This window comes from Podarcis muralis, chromosome 1, assembly GCF_964188315.1.
Source record: "Podarcis muralis chromosome 1, rPodMur119.hap1.1, whole genome shotgun sequence".
NCBI lineage: Eukaryota > Metazoa > Chordata > Lepidosauria > Squamata > Lacertidae > Podarcis > Podarcis muralis.
This window is the reverse complement of record NC_135655.1, coordinates 133403018-133425333: the sequence shown is the minus strand read 5'-3', so window position 1 is coordinate 133425333 and position 22316 is coordinate 133403018. Positions and strand designations below refer to the sequence as shown.

Genomic DNA, 22316 nt, shown 5'->3' with positions numbered 1-22316 from the left:
CCTTACAATTAATTATGGGAAATCTAAGATCCTGATTTTCTCAAAGAGCCGGAAACTCCATAATTGGAGAATTGATGGGAGAGTCATCGAACAAGTCTATAGATTCCAATATTTGGGAGTTTGGTTACAACATAACCTCAGATGGAAGGCCCATGTAGCCTATGTTACAAATAGAGCCAAAGCTATCTCCTTGGCGATCTTGCGATTCTTCTTCACCGATGGGGCCCTTCATATCCCATCGGCGTTGAAAGTCTTCAAGGCCAAGGTGATTCCGACAATTGCTTATGCCATCTCAGTCTGGGGGACTTTTGCCAACCTATCTCACCTGGAGGTCATTCAAAATCAGTTTTTAAGAGGGATATTGAAACTGCCCAACTGTGTAAGTAATACAGCGTTACGCATGGAACTCAATATTGTATCCCTGGAAAATGCTCTGTGGAAGCACATACTTTGTCACTGGTTATCTCTATGGCACAATCTCCCAAACTTGTACTTGATACAATGTATGTGGAGAGATGATTTCCAGAGCCCATGGGTAAAAAATTTACAGCTGAAAATAATGGCAATGGGAATCTCCCCATCCAAATTACTAGAGCAGGACATAGTCCCAGCTAAAAGAACAGTAACCTGTAAGCTAGAGGAGATGGACTTGCAGCAGAAAATGATCTTGGGCAATGGTACCTGCTCACCTCTAAATCTTGGTTTATTACCCCTCTTAAGGCTCCCAAACTATTTGAATTCCCTAACTTCCTCAGCTCATAGATATGCCTTTGTAAAGGCAAGATTCAACACCTTCCCATCGAACGTGCTGAGAAATAGATTCTCCAATGGACAGATATCACTCTTATGTGATTGTAATAGTGGGGCACCGGAATCGTTGCATCACATAATCCTTGACTGTGCTTTTCACTTACCGGCCAGGAGCAAGTTTCTTGCTCAATATCTTAAGGGAATTGCCGATGATACGATTGAAGCCAAACTGAGATATCTACTAACTGATGATGACCCCCTAACTCATGGTTGCCAGATTCCTGATCAGCGTCCTATCCCTAAAGAAGAGAAACGGTCTCCTGTGTGATTCGGATAACCCCTTTAAACCATGACCTATGTTTTAGGTGATATCACCATTGTTTTAAACCATGATCTATGTTTTAGGCGATACCCCCATTGATATCCCTGATATTTATTGTAATGTATGATGGTGGTTTCTGTTTTTGTATGGTGGTGGTTTTTGTTTTTGTTTTGCTTCGATTATTGTTTGTCTTTTGTAAGTTTTGGCGATTTTAAATCTGGAGGTTTAAGTATAATATGTTGACATGGGAAACTGTCGTGTAACGGGCCAATGGCCGTAATAAAGATCAATCAATCTTCTTTGGGATGCTGTCTCTGTCCCTGCTCCCTCTAGCCCGGGTGATCACCAGCAGCCACTGTGTTGAATGATTTGGCTGAGGTGTGTGTAAATCTAAACTAAATATGGGCAGGGCCCATGGCTCAGTGGTAGGGCATTTGCTTTGTCTGCAGAAGGTGCCGGTTCAATCCCTGACATCTCCAGGTAGGAATGGGAGTTTTCCTTGCTTGAAATCTTTGAGAACATAATCATGTTCAAATGAATGAATGGTTTTAGAAAGCCATTCCTTTCATTAAGCCTGACCTTTCCCTCTCTGCCCTCCCTTTGTCAGACAGACCTCTTCAACCCTCAAAAGTACTTCACTGTTGCATCAGTTGACATTTCCTGCAGATGGAGAAGGGGATCCATGTATGGTTGTCCCTGCCCACTTGCTCCACTGCACAGGAAGAAGTAAATTGAGAAGAGGTCATCTGAGTGGGTCAGGAGACCTCTCCCCAGTTTGATACCATCGACCATGACAGCCTTCTGGACCGTCTAGAGGGGCTGGGAGCTGCTCCTTCCTGAAAGTGTCCAGAAAGTGGTGTGGAGGGATGAGTGTTCGGACCCTTGGGCTCTCTCTTGTGGGGTGCCTCAGGGTTCCGTTCTCACCACCATGCTTTTTAACATCTATATGAAGCCGCTGGGAGAGACCATCAGGGGGTTTGGGCTCTACCTCTCTTTTAAATCAGAACCAGTGAAGGTGGTGAAGGTCGTGTGTGAGTGTCTGGAGGCGGTTGGAGGATGGATGGCAGCTAACAGATTGAGGTTGAGTCCTGACAAGACAGAAGTACTGTTTTGGGGGGATGGGACGTGCAGGTGTGGAGGACTCCCTGGTCCTGAATGGGGTAACGGTGCCCCTGACCAGGTGCGCAGTCTGGGAGTCATTTTGGACTCACAGCTGTCCATGGAGACATAGGTCAATTCTGTGTCCAGGACAGCTGTCAAGGAAATAAACAATTATCTGACTTTTAGAAGACATCTGAAGGCAGCCCTGTTTAGGGAAATTATTAATGTTTGATGTTGTGTTGTGCTTTTAATTCTGTTGGGAGCCGCCCAGATTGGCTGGGGAAACCCAGCCTGATGGGCGGGGTATAAATAATAATAATATTTTTTTTTTTATTTAGTTACTTACTTCCTGACCAACTTTACAGCAGGTTGCTCTCTGCATAGCTCTAAGATAGCCTTGAGCTTTGATCCCCGCCCCAAATTTGGCCACCTGGCCTTTCTCCTGCTTCCCACCTTAGGACTGCACTGCAGTGCTTGTGTGTGTGTGTGTGTGTGTGAGAGAGAGAGAGAGAGAGAGAGAGAGAGAAAGAGAAAGAGGGAGGGAGGGAGGGAGGGAGGGAAGAAAGAAAGAAAGAAAGAAAGAGAAAAGAGTGGAGGAGAATGGAAGGGATTGGAGGGCTGAGGCATTGGAAAGCCTGACCTCGCCACCATCTTTGCTAACTCATCTGCTGACATGGAGCGGCCTCAGGTTGCATGCGGAGGGGACTCTGGGGCTCACTGCCCAGGTGCACCTCAGTGGTGGCTCTGGCAACACAACACCTTGCTTTGGTAAGCAGAGAACTTGGGAGAGGGGGTCTGGCCATGGTATCCCTCCCCTCACATAGGAGCCAACTCCTAGGGGCTGAGGGGTCTTTGGTCCTCCCAATAAACTATTGGGGCGCTGCCCCCCAAGTTGATGGTGTTACCATTCAAATGGTGTGTGTGGCTGCATGCGCCGCATCATGTGGTCAATTATGCAGGGTGAGGCTTACCTCCCCCCCTCATTTTATTCAAGTTGGCATCCCTGCTCCCAGAAGAAAAAGGCCTTGTCCTAGAGCTGCTTAGATGTCTCATCCAGGGCCTTTATGCCCGTGGCTTGGCAAGTGCCCCCTGCTGTAGACAGTGGTACAGGTTGTGGACCCTTCCTGGGCATCCAGGTGTATGTGACCCCTCAGACTGCAGCCCTGTGGATGTTGTGGAGCTGGGAGGTGATGAACAAAATCAATCCTCCTAGCAAACTGGGAAAATATCCCCTCACTTACCCAGTTTAGGACATTCGACACCTTTCCTCAGCAGAGTATGTTTTTCTTTGAGAAAAATAAGTGGCTTACTTAAATGTAAACTAAGCTTTAATAATAAAGAAAACTATAACAAAATAACATAATGAGAGAAATTAAATACAACAACATGAGATAAGTATGAGGCAAGAAACAAGAAGAGGCTGTTGGTCCCTCTTAGCTGAAACTTAACGGAACACCCTGAAGGGAAGGCTGATTCTGGAGCAGAACACACAAGCAGAGCCTACCAGATCCCAACCATTCTACTGATCAGATTAGGCCCCCATGTTTTTCTTACTTTGGCCACCATCTTGGGGGGGGGGGAATGCCCTCTTCTGCTACCTTCTATTTTTCCTCCCCCACTCCAGTGGCAGAGTTCCAGAGGGTGCTGGAAAGTCTTTGAGGTATATAAGTGCCACCATACAAGTGCAGGTCCTCCGTCAAAGCCCCACAAGAGTTGGCTTGGTTTCACATCTCAGGCAAACAGTTTTGGCCTTGAGAGTGAGGCTGACCACACACCTTTCAGGCATGAACCTAAACAACTCTTCCTTCCTCTTTGCACAGGCTCTCATATCGGAATTTCCAGTGCTATTTCCAGGAATTTCCAGTGCTGTTTTTTCTAGAAAAAGAGGTGCTGGAACTCACCATGAACACCTCCCTCATTCTTTTAGAATGGCAATGGCACCCAACAGAGATGCCGGAACTGAGTTCCTGTGAGTTCCCCCTGGGAATTTCTATATGTGGATACAGTCAAACCTTGGTTGTTGAACATAATCTGTTCTGGAAGCCCATTTGGCTTCCAAAATGTTCAACAACTGAGACGTGGCTTCCGATTGGCTGCAGGAGCTTCCTGCATTCAAGTGGAAGCCGCGTTGGATGTTCAGCTTCTGAAAAACGTTCGGAAACTGGAGCATTTACTTCTGGGTTTTCAGGATCTGAGGTTTGTCTGCACCCACTTACTGCAGGAGCTGTGCAAACGTGCCATACTTCAGTGGATGCACTACCGTTCTTTGTCAGGGCCATAATCATGGATGTAGCTGTGCGCAGGCAGCTATGACTAAATAATTGGAAAGCAAAGGTCAAGGCCAAGAGAAGTTTTCCAGTGACCCCTTAAATGAGGGCAAACTTTTTGGGGATGGGCTTGGTTATGTCTTGGTGGAAGCTAGTCACAAGAGGAAAGCATTGCTCCAGGGACCAAAGAGATGATTGGAGGGGAAGCAAGGGCACCCTTTCCTCCTTTCATTCTGTTAAGATTTGCTATGCTCCCAGGGATGGCAGAGGTTCTAGGCCCTGCTAGGGTGGACAGGGCTTTGCTGCATGACAGCAGTGGTAGAGCTAGACTACCTTCTCCAAAGCTGGTCAGGCAGGCAGGCTGGCAGTTTGGCAGGGAAGGCAACAATAGTAACAGCAATAGGCATGACCAGGCACCCATACCAGTGGTTGGCTTCCACCATGGAGCAATGGATTCTGAGCATCAGCAGATGGATACTTAACCACTTTGCTTCTTGCTCCAGGGCCTGCAAGTGTCAAAAACATCAACTGACGCTACAGGTCATCAAGCATATTCAGGACATCAAGGCAACAGAAGTTGTGCCATATTCTCAGATTCTATTCGCTATTCCCAGTAAGTTGGGGGACCAGAGTACCATATTGAATTTGAAGTGGGTCATTGGATTGTTGATAAGAAAGTTCTGGATGGAGACTCTCCAGACATTACTGGAGAACGTTGAGTCTGGGGACTTCATGTACTTCCAGGACTTGACAGAAGTCTAGCTATATATACAGATTCACCCATTGCATTTCCAGAAGGTGTCTCTGTCTACCCGAGTAGATGCTACCAATACAGCTCTCTCATTTGGTTTAACCATTGCTCCAAGCCTGTTTACAAAGGTATAGGTGGCAGTGGTACTACATTTGAGAAGGCAAGGTATCCACATGTTCCTTTACCTGGTTGGCATTCTTGTGTGCTCAGACTCTCTCCCACATGCCCACCATCAGGATGTCACAACACAGGATTGCCAGCATGATTTCAGATAAATATGGAAAGGAGTTAGCTAGGAGCTTTACAGGAGATGACACATCTAGCAGCAGTGATCAGCACCCAGATGGCATGGTGAGTCTGCCAAGGAAGCACACATCTCCATACTGCATAAGGTGGTGGGAGTAGTTCTTGTTTCACAAAGGCTAGACATCTTCCATTTAGCCCAGGGAGCAATAATTGCTTCCATAGGGTGCATCCCATGGGTGCGGTTCCATTCAAGTCTGCTCCAGTCGGCTTTCCTCCCTTTATCAATAAGAGATTGTACACCACCACTATGTTAAAAGTTCAGCTGAGCAAAAGGGTGAGGTGTTCTCTCCTCTGGTAGCTCTCTGCAGCTCTCTACAGGGAAGTCTCCTTCCAGGAGGTGCTCCAGATCACTGTGGATGTGTGGCTCTCAGACTAAGGGGCACATACATATGGGCAGTGAAAATCATTTGGGGGGAAATCCATTAAACTTGGGGCCTGGAAGAGGCAGAAAGACTGATAAACTATCTGGAGCTGCAAGCAGTAAGGTTGGTCCGTCTCCATTTCTTACCTCTGGTAATCCACAGATGTCCATGTTCTCATGGGCAATATGACCACCAAGGCCCCAGAGATAAATAGACAGGGGTCCAGATATCACTCTCTTCTCTGGATTAGACAGAGAAGCATCTAGAATCCCTGTCAGCCAACCACATCCTCCAATCTGTAAGTAGAATGGAGTCTACATCAACAGGTGTTTCTACAGATCACAGACATGTTCTGAATGCCTGTGGTGAACCTGTTTATAAGTCTGGAAAACAGGAAGCTGAGCATGTTCTTTTCTCTCCTCAGGACCCAAGGGGCCTTGGGCATGGATGCCCTGATGTCAGAATTGCCGTATAGTCGTATGCCATTCTTTTCTTGCCTCTTATCCAAAGGGTACTTAGGAGGAACAGGACAGCAGAGAGGGAGGGGATTGCTGTGGCCTCCTGCTGGGTTTAAAGGGCCTGGTTCTTAGACCTAAGCACCATAATATATATGGTGAGGCTAAGGAGAAAACACCTACACCAGAGCTTTCCAAACTTTTCATGTTGATGACAAACTCCCCCCCCCCCATTTTATAATTTTATTTTGTCAAAGTAATAATAATAAATAAGAATAAAAATGTGCACCCCACCGCCAAGACCATTCCATTGTAACTATCCAACCTCCGAAAAATTTAACACCTCTTGCGATAGTTTGATCCCTTTCTATTTTAACAGTACAGATTCTACAAACACCTTCCATATCTCTTCAAAAGAATTTCTCCTGTGTATTCCCCGTCTTACCTTAATAGCACATGTTCATTTATCATTAATATTTATATCCCACACTTCTTTATACCATTCTTCCATTTTATATTCACCTTGCCCCTTCCACTTCCTAGCTATAATAACTTGTGCAGCTGTCAATAAATTTGTAAGCAAGTCCTTCATAGCCTGCGAACCTTCCATCCAATCGTAAATTGATAATAATGTTACCTCTGGACTTTTGGTCAGCTTTAACCCAGTGATTTCTGTTATCTCTTTAAACACCCTTTGCCCCAAAATTTGTAAATATTTACACCCCCACCACGTGTGAACATAAGTCCTGGTTTCCTGCCATCCCCTCCAACATAACACCGAATAGTCATTGTTTATTTGATTTAATCTGACTGGTGTTAAATACCATCTCCAAACTACCGTAAGTCTATCTGCCCTGTTGTCTCCTTTTCCCACCCCTCTTTTAATTGATCTTGCTGATCCTCCATTTCTACTTACATTTTATACATTTCACTGGTTTCATCTTTTACAGTGGTGCCCCGCAAGACGAATGCCTCGCAAGACGGAAAACCCGCTAGACGAAAGGGTTTTCCGTTTTTGAGCTGCTTCGCAAGACGATTTTCCCTATGGGCTTGCTTCACAAGACGGAAACGTCTTGCGAGTCTTGCGATTTTTTTCGCTCACCCCCCCTTTTTCTAAGCCGTTAAGCCGCTAATAGCCTTTTAGCCGCTAAGCCGCTAAGCTTTTAATAGCCGCTAATAGCGCTAATCCGCTAAGCCGCTAATAGGGTTGCTTCTCAAGATGAAAAAACCGCTAGACGAAGAGACTTGCGGAACGGATTATTTTCGTCTTGCGAGGCACCACTGTATAACTATATTTCTTCTTTATCTCCCCTTTTTATAATCATTTCCCCCCAAATTTTGTCTATTCTTTGCAGTTCCTGTTTTTGCTTAACCAGTTCCTTGACCATTGCTCCAGTTGTATACAGCTAAACCAAGTTATTTTACTTCGTGCAGTTAGAGCTTCTCCCAATTGTTCTTTGCTTCTCATTTTCTCCACCCATTCTTTTATTTTAAATTTTCTCTTTTGCTTCTTTTTCAATTTCCTTTTTAAAATTTCCTGGGAAATCTTCTATCATCACCACCAGAGTTAGTGGGGAATTTGCTGGTATCAGTTTTCCTTTATATTTCACCCATATCCCAATGATGTTTCTTAATAAGGGATTTTCAATATTCTGCTACCATTGCCTATTTGGTTTGATAAGAAATATATTCACTAACTTCTCTGTCACTTTCTGTGTACCACTCTCTAACCATTCTAACTCTCCTTGTTCTGTTATCCCATCTATGATATATCTTAGCTGATTTGATATATAATATAACTTTACGTTGGAGAGACCCATTAAACCTGTTTTCTGGGGTTTATACCATCTTCTATTCCAGTTTTCTTATCCCCATTGAAAAATTTATTAATTATACTTTGCCAACCCTTTATCTCTGTCCCCGATATCTTAATTGGTAACATTCTGAATAAAAAATTTATTGTAGACAAAATTTTCATTGTAATTATCACTATTCTTCCAAACCATGAAAGCTTAATTTTTTTATGAAATCATTTTTATTTGGTTTTACAATACAAAATTATATTTTTAAAAAATTCAGATGCATATCCATATACAGAGATTTCTCTGAATATCAGGACTTTCCCCCTCTCCCTCCCTGGAGTCCCATTTTAAACATTAAAACTGCATCTTCTTCCATACTCTATTACATGGGTAGGCAAACGAAGGCCAGGGGGCCGGATCCGGCCTAATCGCCTTCTAAATCTGGCCTGCAGACGGTCTGGGAATCAGCGTGTTTTTACATGAGTAGAACGTGTGCTTTTATTTAAAATGCGTCTCTGGATTATTTGTGGGGCATAGGAATTCGTTCATTTCCTCCCCCCTCCCCAAAAACATAGTCTGCCCCCCCACAAGGTCTGAGAGACAGTGGACTGGCCCCCTGCTGAAAAGGTTTGCTGACCCTTTATTATATCAATCTATATTTTCCATGGTAATTATTACACTACAAGTGGAATCAAAATCCTGCTAGTATTTCTATCTGCTCACAGTGGTCTTTTAAGTAACAAAAATCCCCCCCCCCATTCTTTTGTAAAGTTTTTGTCCTCTTGGTTCCTGAGTTTTCCAGTCTGCTTTGCCATTTCGGCATAGCCCATCAGCTTGGTTTGCCATTCTTCTCTGGTAGGGACTTTGTCTTGTTTCCATCTCTGGGCTAGTAGCATCCGCCCGGCTGTTCTTCCATACATAAAAAGTCTTTTCTGGTCCTTTGGGATATCAGTACCTATAATTTTTAATAAAAAAGCTTCTGGTTTTTAAACAAAATGTATTTTAAACATTTTTAAAATTGCATTATATATCATCTCCCAGAAAGCTTTTACCACCTTACAAGTCCACCACATATGTGAAAAGGTACCCTCTTTTTCTTTACATTTCCAGAAGGTATTTGTATATGTCCTATATATTTTTGCCAACTTAAGTCAGAGTCAAATACCACCGGTACATCATTTTCATGTAATTCTCTTTCAAAGTACAAAAGGCTGTAAATTTCAGGTCTGTTTTCCATAACCTTTCCCAATCTGCCATCTGAATATGTCTCAAGTCTCTCGCCCAGTGTATCATTACCGACTTGACCTGTTCATCTTTTTGTTAATTGTTAATAGCTTAATTTTCTTATCTTCCTCCAGCTTTTCCTTAATTTCCCTCTTTAATTTGTTAAGATTCTCTTTAAATTTTCTAAATTTAATGTTATATTTATTCCCAAGTACTTTATTCCATTTCTTAACTTTAAATCAATTTTTATTTCTTTCAAAAAATTTCGTTTTTCATCTTCATCGTAGTTAAATATTATCATCTCTGATTTGGACCAATTAATTCACAACCCTGTTATTTCTTCAATTTTTTTCAAATGTGCCTCTATTACCTGCATGTTTTCCAATGGATTTTCGATTGTTAGTGAGGTGTCATTTGCAAATAACACCATGGTGACACACTTGTAAGACATGCATCATTTTGTGACACAGTACTTCTGTTTTACTAGCAAACTGGAGGTTAAACTCACCTTTTTCCAGCCCCAAGAGAAGCATGGGGAGCAATCGCGTGAAACACAGACACCTTGCAGCTGACATACTATTGTGTCACGACACCCAGTTTGGAAAGCTCTTCCCAACAGAAATCCAGAGTGGAGTCTTGTACGCCTCCTTCCAGTTTGGCCAAGCTGGTGCCAAACCTATTGCTCTGCTTTCCTTTGGACCACCTCAGTGAGGCTGAGAGCGTGGTCTTGTCTTCTGGGCACCCCAGGACTTCAAAACACTCTGTCGAGACTTGCACCCCAGGGAGGTCACTTTGGTGCTGCTAAAACAGCAGTTTGACTTCACCCCCAGAGGCGCACTCCGTCTCTTGAGACAGATGGATGCTAACAACAAGCCTATCAATGGCTGCTTTCCACAGTGGCTATCTCCATGCTTGGAGGCCATATGTTCTGAATACTAGTTGCTGAAAACTGCAGAAGAGGATAGTGCTCTTGTGCTCAAGGCCTGCTTGCTTGCTTCCCATAAGTTGACCACTATGAGGAGGAGAAGAAGAAGAAGAAGAATTTGGATTTGATATCCCGCTTTATCACTACCCCATGGTGTCTCAAAGCAGCTAACAAGAAGAAGAAGAAGAAGAAGAAGAAGAAGAAGAAGAATTTGGATTTGATGTCCCGCTTTATAGGGGACGCGGGTGGTGCTGTGGGTTAAAGCCTCAGCGCCTAGGACTTGCCGATCGAAAGGTCGGCGGTTCGAATCCCCGCGGCGGGGTGCGCTCCCGTTGTTCGGTCCCAGCGCCTGCCAACCTAGCAGTTCGAAAGCACCTTCGGGTGCAAGTAGATAAATAGGGACCGCTTACCAGCGGGAAGGTAAACGGCGTTCCTTGTGCTGCGCTGGCTCGCCAGATGCAGCTTGTCACGCTGGCCACGTGACCCGGAAGTGTCTTCGGACAGCGCTGGCTCCCGGCCTCTTGAGTGAGATGGGCGCACAACCCCAGAGTCTGTCAAGACTGGCCCGTACGGGCAGGGGTACCTTTACCTTTACCTTTATCCCGCTTTATCACTACCCCAAGGTGTCTCAAAGCAGCTAACAATCTCCTTTTCCCTTCCTCCCCCACAACAAACACTCCGTGAGGCTGTGTGGAGGAGCAGGGAATCGAACCCGGTTCACCAGATTACAAGTCCACTGCTCTTAACCACTACACCATTAGCCATTGGCCTAATCCTACAGGCTCTTATTCCTCCCCACCCGGGTGCCAGTTGATGGTTTGCTTCCATGGCAAGGGTTTGAGGGTGCTTGTGCTGCAAGCTTCATCATTTGCTTTTTTAAATATTGGATGACACGTGTGTCTTCAGGTATCTAGCAGAGCAAAGTGTTGGATATTTGGAGTGGACTTCAGGCGTTGTTACAGTCTTTCAAGTTCACAGTGGTTTAGTTAGCAAAGCTTCCTAATTTCAGTACAATTGTAACTCGGCTTCCGAACACCTTGGGAGTCTAATGTTCCGGCTCCTGAACGATCAAAAACCAGAAGTGGGTGTTCCAGTTTTCAAACGTTCTTCTGAATTCTGAACGTCTGACGGGACTTCCACGGCTTCCTGCAGCCAATCAGAAGCTGCGCTTTGGAAGTCAGAATGGATTCTGTTTGACTTCCGAGGTACAACTGCAATTCTCTCTATCATCTGGTATATCATCTGTCATGGTTGTTCCCATTTTGCAGATGTAGAATGGAGTTCAAATCAGGATTTGTAACGATTTATTGTACACATTAAATGTAAACTGTACTAATACATTGATAGCCACCTTCAATGGTGTATTAATAGTAAAGCTTCTGTAGCTTCTGCTGATCTTTGTTCAGAGTAAATAACCTACACAAAGCTTGTACTTCAAGCTGTTCTGACTGAAAACCCTGCTTAAAATGCAATGCATGATTTCTGAAACACACATCTTATTTCTTGTTTCAATACATATTCTAAGGGTTGGTTGGTGCAAGGAAACAGATTGCTTCTCTATCTATACTGCATACCAGACCATGGGAGTGTATATCAGTGCCTGGTTGTCACAATCTACTTTCGAAAAGGGGGTGGGAAAGCAACACATAAGAAGTGCATGTGTCTGCTTCTTGCCACATGTTACACAGGGTGTGCTGTGGTGTGTGCATACCTGATTGTGTACAGTGGTACCTCAGGATGCGAACGGGATTTGTCGCTTCTGTTCATGCACGTGACATCATTTTGGCTGTCTGCACATGCGCGAGCTGCGAAACCCAGAAGTAACACGCTCTGTTACTTCCAGGTCGCCGTGGAGCGCAACCCGAAAGCGCTCATCCTGAAGCATATTCAACCCCAGGCTATGACTGTACAATACACAGCTTTCCAAGCTTTTCAAGTTGGCAACACACTTTTTGGACATGCATAATTTTGTGACACAGTAATTCAGTTTTACTAGCAAACTGGAGGTTAAAGCTAACCCTTTCCAGCCCCAGGAAGCGTGTGGGGAGCATGCATGTGGCACACCTACACACTGCAGCTGACACACTAATGTGTCGCGACACACAGTTTGGAATACTCTGCTTTAGGATATCAGATGGAGGACAGTTCACCCAGTCTTCTAAAACTTTGTCAGTTTTTCTAAGTAGCTAGCTGTAATTTGCAGACAAACATTTTAACTACAGTGGTGCCTCGCAAGACGAAATTAATCCGTTCCGCGAGTCTCTTCGTCTTGCGGTTTTTTCGTCTTGCGAAGCACGGCTATTAGCGGCTATTAACGGCTTAGCGGCTTAGCGGCTATTAACGGCTTAGCGGCTTTAAGAAAAAGGAAACAAACTCGCAAGAACTCGCAAGACGTTTCGTGTTGCGAAGCAAGCCCATAGGGAAATTCGTCTTGCGGAACGACTCAAAAAACGGAAAACCCTTTCGTCTAGCGAGTTTTTCGTCTTGCGAGGCATTCGTCTTGCGGGGCACCACTGTATAGTAATAGTAAGGTATTTGTATCATGAGTTTGGTTATTTCCCCTGTTTTGTAGAATATCATGATGGATTGTTTCAACAACAAAAAACCTCTATCAAATAAGAACATGGGGTGGTATTCAACTAAGTTCTACTCTAGTAAACCCATTGACATTAATGGGCCTATGTAACTTGGTTCTCTTCATTAATTTCAACAAATCTATGAGTAAAATGCAGTTGAATACATTCTACACTGCTATGTATCCATATATATGCCTCCCAGAGTGGCTGGGGGGGCAACTCAGTCTGATGTGCTGGGTACAAATAATCAGTGTTAGAAACTGAGATAGGAAAGCTAGGAGCTAAATGGCACATTAAACCTGGGTTATGGGCGCAACAACGGAATGTCTAGGGACACTTTTTTTTTTTTTTTACAAGAATACAAAGCTGAAAGTGTATATAGCAGTGATCTATAATAGAATAGCTCAAGTTAGAATACCTGCTACTCTGCCATTTTCCATGTTATTCTTGCAACACTATGAAGTTTGTTAGTCTGAGAAAAAGTAACTGGGCTATATTCGCTCAGTGGAGCTTTAAGGCTGGATGGAGATTTGCATCCAACTCCCCCAGACCTCATTGACTGCTGCACCACAGTACTTACCTGAGCCTGTTCTTTCCCCTGTTTGTTTTACTATGTTTTGAAATTAATATTTTGTGCAGTGAGGGTGTGCAGTCTGCTTGCTTTTAGTATGTGGCAATCTTGTAAGAAATTTCTGTGTCTGGATTTTATCTGGATAGCACTTTAAGCTAGTTTCTGAGTGTTAATACTCTGTGATGCATTACAGGAAGACGTGGTAGCATTTGGAAGAGTGTGAGTCTGATTAGTTTATAAACTACTAAAAGTAAAGCTCTGTCACTAACAGTAATATACCTGCATGATTTGAAATTATCTGTAAGTTTTGTGTTGGGATTTGTCAGCAGAGATTACGTGTAACCCTTTGTATAAAGTTTTGCATGAATATGCTTTTAAAATTTCATTCTGAAGTTACATCATGACTGTTTGGATGTCCTCCTAATCTGGCATTGGATGGATTTGCCTTAAATTTGCAGCTATTCAGCAGAACCAATGGGTGTTTATTTGGGGCTTGTTACCATCAGAATTATTGATCGCCTTTTCTTGGTTGGTTATGAATGAGGCATACTTGATTACTAGTTTTTCAATAAACAGCTCCACAGGGGAGAGAGATGGTTCTGTAAGGTACTCGATTTGCATTTATTCTGTCAAGAAACACTTCACTACTGTGGCAGCAACCGTCACGGTACACTTTTGTCTGGTGTCTTCTATAAGTCACAGAAAAATATATCACCAAGGACAAGTGCCCCCCAATAAGGTGTATAGATAGAGAAATATAGATGCAGTCTTTTTCTCTACAATCACTTGAATTTGATAGGAGTAACATCAATTCATAAGTCAACACCCAGACATTTTCTGGTAAACTCAGTGTTTCTTCCCACAAAGGGGCTTAATCATTGAGCTGATAAGATAGAACAAGATATATAGTCAACATCTGTTTCCGTGTGGAATGGTTACATTTCAGTGAGAATACATACATTATCTATTACCTGTACAATGAAGTCTAAGTAGTAAGCAAGCAATAGCTTAGGAAACAGGACATTATAATGAGTGAAATAAGTATTTGATCCCTTTGCAAAACATGACTTAGTACTTGGTGGCAAAACCCTTGTTGGCAATTACACAGGTCAGACGTTTATTGTAGGTGACCACCAGGTTTGCATACATCTCAGGAGGTATTTTGTCCCACTCCTCTTTGCAGATCCTCTCCAAGTCAGTAAGACCGAGGGAGGTTGACAGTTATTTTGTGTTTCTTCCATTTGCGAATTATTGCACTAACTGTTGTCACCGTCTCACCAAGCTGCTTGGCAATAGTCTTGTAGCCCAGTCCAGCCTTGTGCAGGTCTACAGTCTTGTCCCTGACATCCTTGGACAGCTCTTTGGTCTTGGTCATGGTGGCTACTTTGGAATCTGCTGGATTGATTGCTTCTGTCGACAGGTGTCTTTTGTACAGGTACTGTAATGAGCTGGGATTACAGGTAAGATGTCTCCCTTACAGCAGGTTCTTCTCATCTCAGCTCATTACATACAGTGAAGACACCAGGTAGCCTGACATTTGGCTGGTTGATAGGGGATCAAATACTTATTTCACTCATTATAATGCACATCCATCTCTGACTTTTGTCTTCTGGGTTTCTGGGGGTTTTCCTGTTGTTATTCTGTCTCTCACAGCTACAATAAACCTACCATTAAAATTATGGACTGATCATTTTTTGGTCAGAGGGCAAACAGGCAAATTTAGCAGGGGATCAAATACTTTCCCCCCTCACTGTATTTACAGTTTTTGAGTCACTCAGAAAAGTCGATGGCAGCTACTGCCTTTGATATGTGGTTCCCTTTTTTTAGTGAGCAAAATTCATAATTCCATTGTGGAAGGATTCTTGGCCAGGTGGTGGAGTCCCATTGCTGCTATTAGTATTGGTTTTGGGGGTGCTAATGGAGGACCCCCTCCCATATTCTCCAGTGCCTTTGGTTCCTTGTATCTCTCTTCCCTGGATTTTGGAGCTTAAGTGCCATTGCTCCTTTTATGTTTACTGTGCAATCCTATACACCTCTTTTTGGAAGTACCGTAATTTCTTATGAATTCAATGGAGCTTACTCCCAGGTACATGGGTGTAGTGTGGCCTGGTTTCTGGGATGAATGAGTGCGCCATTCTTTGCTCTGCATTTATTTACATTGGTAACACACTTTGTTGAGGGAGCTTTTGCTATGAAAAAACTGGGGAGAAAAACCCAGGATCAAAAACAGGTTGCTGTTTTTGAGTCTTAAAAGGGTGGTGAATTAAGTAAGCTCAGCTGCTTGTATACAGGCATCAAGCCATTGCAAGGCAGTAGTTATTGTAGAATTCCACTGTAGCTATGGCAACGTTCACTGTGCTACATTTGGAAATCCAAAATGCCACCCAGCAAGAAGAGATTAAGTTTTAGCTGGATTTTGGTGCAGTCAAAATTAGTGCAAGGCAACCTTCTACATTTGCATAGTCTTTTTATTTTTTTTATTTTGAGTCTGAGATTGCTATGGGAAAAAGAAAGTATACCCTCTTTGAATTCTGTGGTTTTGCAGGACATAATAACAATCATCTGTTTCTTAACAAGTCTTACAATACAACCTCAGATGAACAACAACACAGGACATATTACACTGTGTCAAGATTGATTTAACAAAAATAAAACCAAGATGGAGAAGCCATGTGTGAAAAACTAAGTACACCTTACGATTCAATAGAACCACCTTTAACAGCAATAACTAGAAGTAATCGTTTTCTGATGACTTTATCAGTCTCTCCCATTGTGGTGGAGGATTTTTGGCCCACTCTTCTTTACACCGTTGCTTCAGTTGGGTTTGCTGGCATTTGTTTATGCACGGCTCTCTGGTCTGGATTTTGACTGGGTCGTTGCAAAACCTTGATTCTTTTCTTTTTCAGCCATTCTGTTGTAGATCTGCTGATGTTTTTGGGACCATTGTCCTATTGCATGACCCAATCTCAGCCAAGCTTCAGCTTTTGGGCAGATGGCCTCGAGTTTGACCCTAGAATACTTCTCTGTACAGAGGAGTTCATAGTCGACTCAATGACTCCAAGGTTCCCAGGTCCTGTGGCTGTAGAGCGAGCCCAACTCATCACCGCTTTGCCACCCTGCTTAACAGTTGGTACGAGGTGTTTGTGCTGATATGCTGTGCTTGGTTTTGGCCAAATGTGGTGCTATACATTTTGGCCAGACAACTCCACTTTGGTCTTGTCTGTCCAAAGGACATTGTTCCAGAAGTCTTGTAGTTTCTTTAGATGCAACTTTGCAAACCTAAGCCGTGCTGACATGAAGAACTCCAGGCATGCCTGGAGGATGTGGACCATTTGGATCCCTTCCAATCAGAATTCAGGCCTCATCATGGGACTGAAACTGCCTTGGTCACGTTGGTTGAAGTTCTCCGGTGGGCTAGGGACAAAGGTGAAATCTGTCTCCTAGTTCTTCTGGAACTCTCAGCAGCCTTTGATACCATTGACCATGGAGTAGGTCAGTTCTGTGTCCAGGGCAGTTGTCTACCAGCTCCATCTGGTACGCAGGCTGAGACCCTACCTGCCCACAGACTGTCTTGCCAGAGTGGTGCATGCTCTAGTTATCTCCCGCTTGGACTACTGCAACGCGATCTACATGGGTCTACCTTTGAAGGTGACCCGGAAACTACAGAAGTACTGTTTTTGGGGGGGTGGGGGGCAGGGGGGCAGGCAGGTTGGGGGACTCCCTGGTCCTGAATGGGGCAACTGTGCCCCTGAAGGAGCAGGTGTGCAGCCTGCGAGTCATTTTGGATTCACAGCTGTCCATGGAGGCGCAGGTCAATTCTGTGTCCAGGGCAGCTGTCTACCAGCTCCATCTGGTACGCAGGCTGAGACCCTACCTGCCCGAAGACTGTCTTACCAGAGAGGTGCATGCTCTAGTTATCTCCTGCTTGGACTACTGCCATGCGCTCTATGTGGGGCTACCTTTGAAGGTGACCTGGAAACTACAACTAATCCAGAATGTGGCAGCTGGACTGGTGACTGGGAGTGGCCCCCGAGACCATATAACGCCAGAAAGACCTACGTTGGCTCCCAGTTTGTTTCCGAGCACAGTTCAAAGCATTGGTGCTGACCTTTAAAGCCCTAAATGGCCTCGGCCCAGTATACCTGGAAGGAGCATCTCCACCCCCATTGTTCGGCCCAGACACTGAGGTCCAGCTCTGAGGGCCTTCTGGCGGTTCCCTCACTGCAAGAAGTGAGGTTACAGGGAACCAGGCAGAGGGCCTTCTCGGTGGTAGCATCTGCCCTGTGGAACGCCCTCCCATCAGATGACAAGGAAATGAATAACTCTCTGACTTTTAGAAGACATCTGAAAGCAGCCCGGTTTAGGGAAGTTTTTAATGTTTGATATTTTATCATGATTTTAATATTCTGTTGGGAGAAGGGATAAGATAAAAGTTAACTGAAAAGAGAAGGGGAGGAGAAATTACAGGTGATGAGTAACAATAGTTTGAGAGGCACTAGGGTGGGGTGGAGGAGGGTTGAAGGGAAAACATAAAATAGGCCTTCTGCTTAGAGTGTCTGGAGCAGCAGATTCTCCCTAAATTGGGAGGCCGAGTCAGCATATGTGCACAATTAATATCTGAATTTAGCTAAAAACCTGTATTTCAACCAGTGCTGCTTGATAGGCGAACAGGTGAGACTTTCTGTTTGATGCATTTATTAAAAAACCCTTTCCTGTTGCCCTGAAAAATGACTGCACAGTGGGAGTGATATAAGGCAAAAGGAGAAATGCTGAGAGAGGTGCATAGGGGTATATCATGATCTGTTGTGTCTTAAAATGTAAGATGATTAGAAGCAGTAAAGTATGGGAGCGTGAGCACTGTATGCAAGAAACCAAATTCATTTGACATTTTTTTCTTTACAGGATTACGTTTTGAAAACAACTTGAATAGTCTACCGTCTTGCTGGATTGCGTTGCTTCACAACATAGAATGTCTTTCTGATCTGGAATTTATCTGGTGGCTATGAATGTGCTTCCTCCTGAATTTACGTTCTATGTTCCATTGGAACACTGAAGCTCTCCAGGACTCTTGTCTGCTCAGAAGCTAGCCACTTTTTCTCACACTTGTTTAAATTCTGCTAGCAATGAGTTCTCAAAGCCATCCAGGTAAGGTCAAAAATCCTTTCTATCTAGAACAAAATGTTACCACGGGAAACCAGACGTGATAGATGATGTGAGTTTTAAGGCTACTTACACAATATGGAGCAAGATAGGAAACCTATCGTCTCTGAATTTTAATCAGGATCTTGCAAAGAACGAGGGATGTTAGACATGTAGCAGGATCTGGGACCAGGTATGAATAGAGAAGTCTAACAGGGTACTCTGGGTGAAAATGACAAATGGAAGAATTTGAGGAATTATGAAGAGTTTTAAAGTAGTGGGGGTAGATGTTGGTGGAAGCTGAAGCAGTGGGTCATTGTAGTTGTCCCTGGTAAATTGCAAGATCTGCCCCATTCCCTTCTGATACCAGCTTCTGCCAACCTAGCAGTTTGAAAGCATATCCGTGCAACTGTAGATAAATAGGTACTGCTGCGGCAGGAAGGTAAACAGCATTTCCATGTGCTCTGGCACTTGTCACGGTGTCCCATTGTGCCAGAAGTGGTTTAGTCCTGCTGGCCACATGACCCGGAAAGCTGTCTGTGGACAAACGCCGGCTCCCTGGGCCTGAAAGCGAGATGAGCGCCACAACCCCAGAGTCACCTTTGAATGGGACTTAACTGTCCCGTTATCATTACCTTTTACCCTTGGAGAAGTATGACTAAGTGTTCTGTAAGGATTTATAAAGCTTCCACAAACAGAAACTTAGGAAGATGCCTAGAATTAAAGGAGCCGTGTCTTCAAAACTTCCTACAGGGGCTGGATAGGCTTTGTCTAGCTGACTTACAGAATCTGCTGCCCCCAAAGTATTGGGACACTGGAGTGCAACTTGTATTACAGCCTTCAGTGTGCTTCAACTGGGCCAGCTTGGCCAGCTGTTGCTCTAGCTTTGTGCATACCAGCTAGACTTGGGGTGGCATCTCATACCTCCAGTCCCTGTGCCTTCTACTTACTGTGATCTGAGGGCATGAACACTGTCTTCCCCAAAACTTTGCTTTGTGCTGATTCTGTGTATGTCGGGTCTCTTTTTACTGATGTTCCTGTTCTTTGAGCCTGTGCCAGCTTCAGTCTCTCAAGTTTCTCAGCACATCCCTCAGCTTGGGCCTTTCCAAGCTTTCATCATGTGGGTACATGCTCTTTTCAAAACCTGGACTTTTCAAAACTTGGAGTTCTGAACTCCCAATTTTTGATATAATTGCTCCTTTAATAGCTAGGAAGTTACCACATATTGACAGTCTTATGTATATCTTGGTCTGTGACATTTTTGCTACCCCCCCCCCCCGTAGTGTATCTTCTGTGCTTTAATTAACACAAATTGCTGTGTGTTTAGCTACTCAATGCAGTCTTGTGGAGATGACACGTTATGATAAGATGTTGGCATGAAAGACATTTTGTCCTGCATAGATGTGACCAAGAAACACCACCCATGTAGTAGTATTGGGTTCAGAAACAGGATATAGTGATTTTTATGTGCTACTGTGCTAGCCACTAGTAATAACAGATGAAAATGTTAGTAGTTCTGTGAATGCTATAATAAAATAATGAATTATTTTATTCTCTGTATTTTGATAGTGTGGAGGAGTTAACTTTTCCTCCACTTACTTTGATTGCTGTGTTGCTATTTTGAACTTTAGATATCCTCAAGGGCTATTCATATACTTTTTATTTATATTGAAGTGCCATGCAGTAAAATATAATTTTCACATTTGGGAAGTAAATATAAATTAGTAGTAGCTGGTTGTTTTGTCCTGAAATGAATTCAAGTTGAAGTAAAAGTTGAATTATTGCCCTTTACTTGCTGCTTTTAAAATAACCTCAAATATTGGTGCTCTCTGTTCATTCTAATGTCAGAGGTCACCACACTGAGGGTGCCATACTTCCATTTTATCTTAACTACAAAAGCTTTTTTATTCCAGAGAAACATTATTGGAGATTGCAAGTTAATATTCTTTCATAAAGGTTACGACTGATTTTTTAAACTTGAAAATCTGGGGCACAAAGTATTGTGCGCCATTGAAGTATGTATTTTTTTTAAAAAAAAATACGCTGTTTCTGTCAGTACTAAGCATCCTGAGATGTTTTCCTTACTGGACCTATACCATCATGTTTTACTTGTGGTGTTCTAATAAACCACTAGGGAGCATTATCAGTGGCATTGAGCCTCAAACTCCGTCATAGTTCCAAGGCACCTATATTGTAATATCTATTGTAAAAGCCTGCAAAAACCCCACTCCTGCCCTGCCCCACCCCATTTTGTGACTTTTGGGTCACTTCTGGGTTCATTGCGCCTGCTTGGTCATACACATATAAAGGTAAAGGGACCCCTGACCATTAGGTCCAGTCGTGGCCGACTCTGGGGTTGCTTTATTGGCCGAGGGAGTCGGCGTACAGCTTCCGGGTCATGTGGCCAGCATGACTAAGCCGCTTCTGGCGAACCAGAGCAGCGCACGGAAACGCCGTTTACCTTCCCGCCGGAGCGGTACCTATTTATCTACTTGCACTTTGACGTGCTTTCAAACTGCTAGGTTGGCAGGAGCAGGGACAGAGCAACGGGAGCTCACCCCATTGTGGGGATTCGAACCGCCGACCTTCTGATCAGCAAGTCCTAGGCTCTGTGGTTTAACCCACAGCGCCACCCACGTCCCCATACACACATATAGGACACGCCTAAAACGGTCACTGCTTGTAGTGCATTTTAGAGTGTTATTTACCACGCTAGCTTTGGCAGCATATATACTAAAATATAATAAAGTGTTATTTACCTTAGACTCTCACAGTGGTGCTTAAAAACAAAACAAATGTTGGAGTGGGGGTATTGAGGGACACCAGACTGGACACTCAAGTGTTGAATAGTGGGTAGACATGGCAGACGACACAGCCATTTCTCCAAAGCAGCTCTTTATTTTGTAAGCTGGAACAGAACTGAATAGCAAACAGCTCAGCCGGCCTGCTTTTATAGGCAGCCGGCTGTCAACATTGTAGCAACAACAACCCAGGGTTTCCCGCCTAAAATAACTGACGTGGACCTGAGTGAAAACTACATACACAATACTCCTGGTGGCCAGGGTGAGAACTTCAATCAGTTGTGCAGGCTTGTAATATGTGTTGGCAGGGGCACCAGCTACAGTAGATGGAAGGGGCTACAGCCCCCTCAATATTTGCAGGCAGGGAGCTGAGCCCCTCCAACAATCCCCCGCTGCCCCCAGGCAAGCACTCGAGCCCAGCCTCAGCTCTGCTCCTGAGTCAGGTCTGGCCCAGTGGAGGAGAGGCTGCGGCAGTAGCATTGCCGGGCCACCCCCCCTCGTCTGTACAGGGCTGCAGGTGCGAGGGAGCTCCTGGGTCAGGTCAGCTGGGCAGCGCCGTGAGACGCAGCATTCTCGGGCAAGCGCTGGCCCGCCAGGTGGGTGCAGGAGGCGTGGAGGGCATTTTTCACCCTCCCTGCACACTGCTGTGATCACCAGAGCGCTTTCTGGGAAGGCGCTCTGGCGCTCCTCAAAGGGACGCCCATGCGTCCCAGCAGGCCTGGCTGGACTGGGGCGGGGGTGAGGCATGTGACGTCATGCACATGTGTAAAAGGTAAAGGTAAAGGTACCCCTGCCCGTACGGGCCAGTTGTGTCCGACTCTAGGGTTGTGCGCCCATCTCACTTAAGAGGCCGGGGGCCAGCGCTGTCCGAAGACACTTCCGGGTCACATGGCCAGCGTGACAAGCTGCATCTGGCGAGCCAGCGCAGCACACGGAAATGCCGTTTACCTTCCCGCTATAAAGC

The 22316-nt window shown here is 44.4% G+C and overlaps 1 protein-coding gene across 12 annotated transcripts in view; it reads left to right on the top strand.

The window, feature by feature from the left end:
- HDAC4 (histone deacetylase 4) overlaps nucleotides 1-22316 on the top strand; it is a 124863-nt gene that overhangs the window by 9060 nt on the left and 93487 nt on the right. For 10 of the 12 annotated variants that reach the window (XM_028704255.2, XM_028704303.2, XM_028704282.2 and 7 more), the window contains exon 2: nucleotides 18315-18557. The exons of the other annotated variants lie outside the window; for them this stretch is intronic. In XM_028704255.2, the coding sequence (XP_028560088.2) occupies nucleotides 18536-18557 (22 nt within the window). In that variant the 5' untranslated portion in view covers nucleotides 18315-18535. The remainder of the gene's footprint in view (nucleotides 1-18314; nucleotides 18558-22316) is intronic. 12 annotated transcript variants of the gene reach the window in all.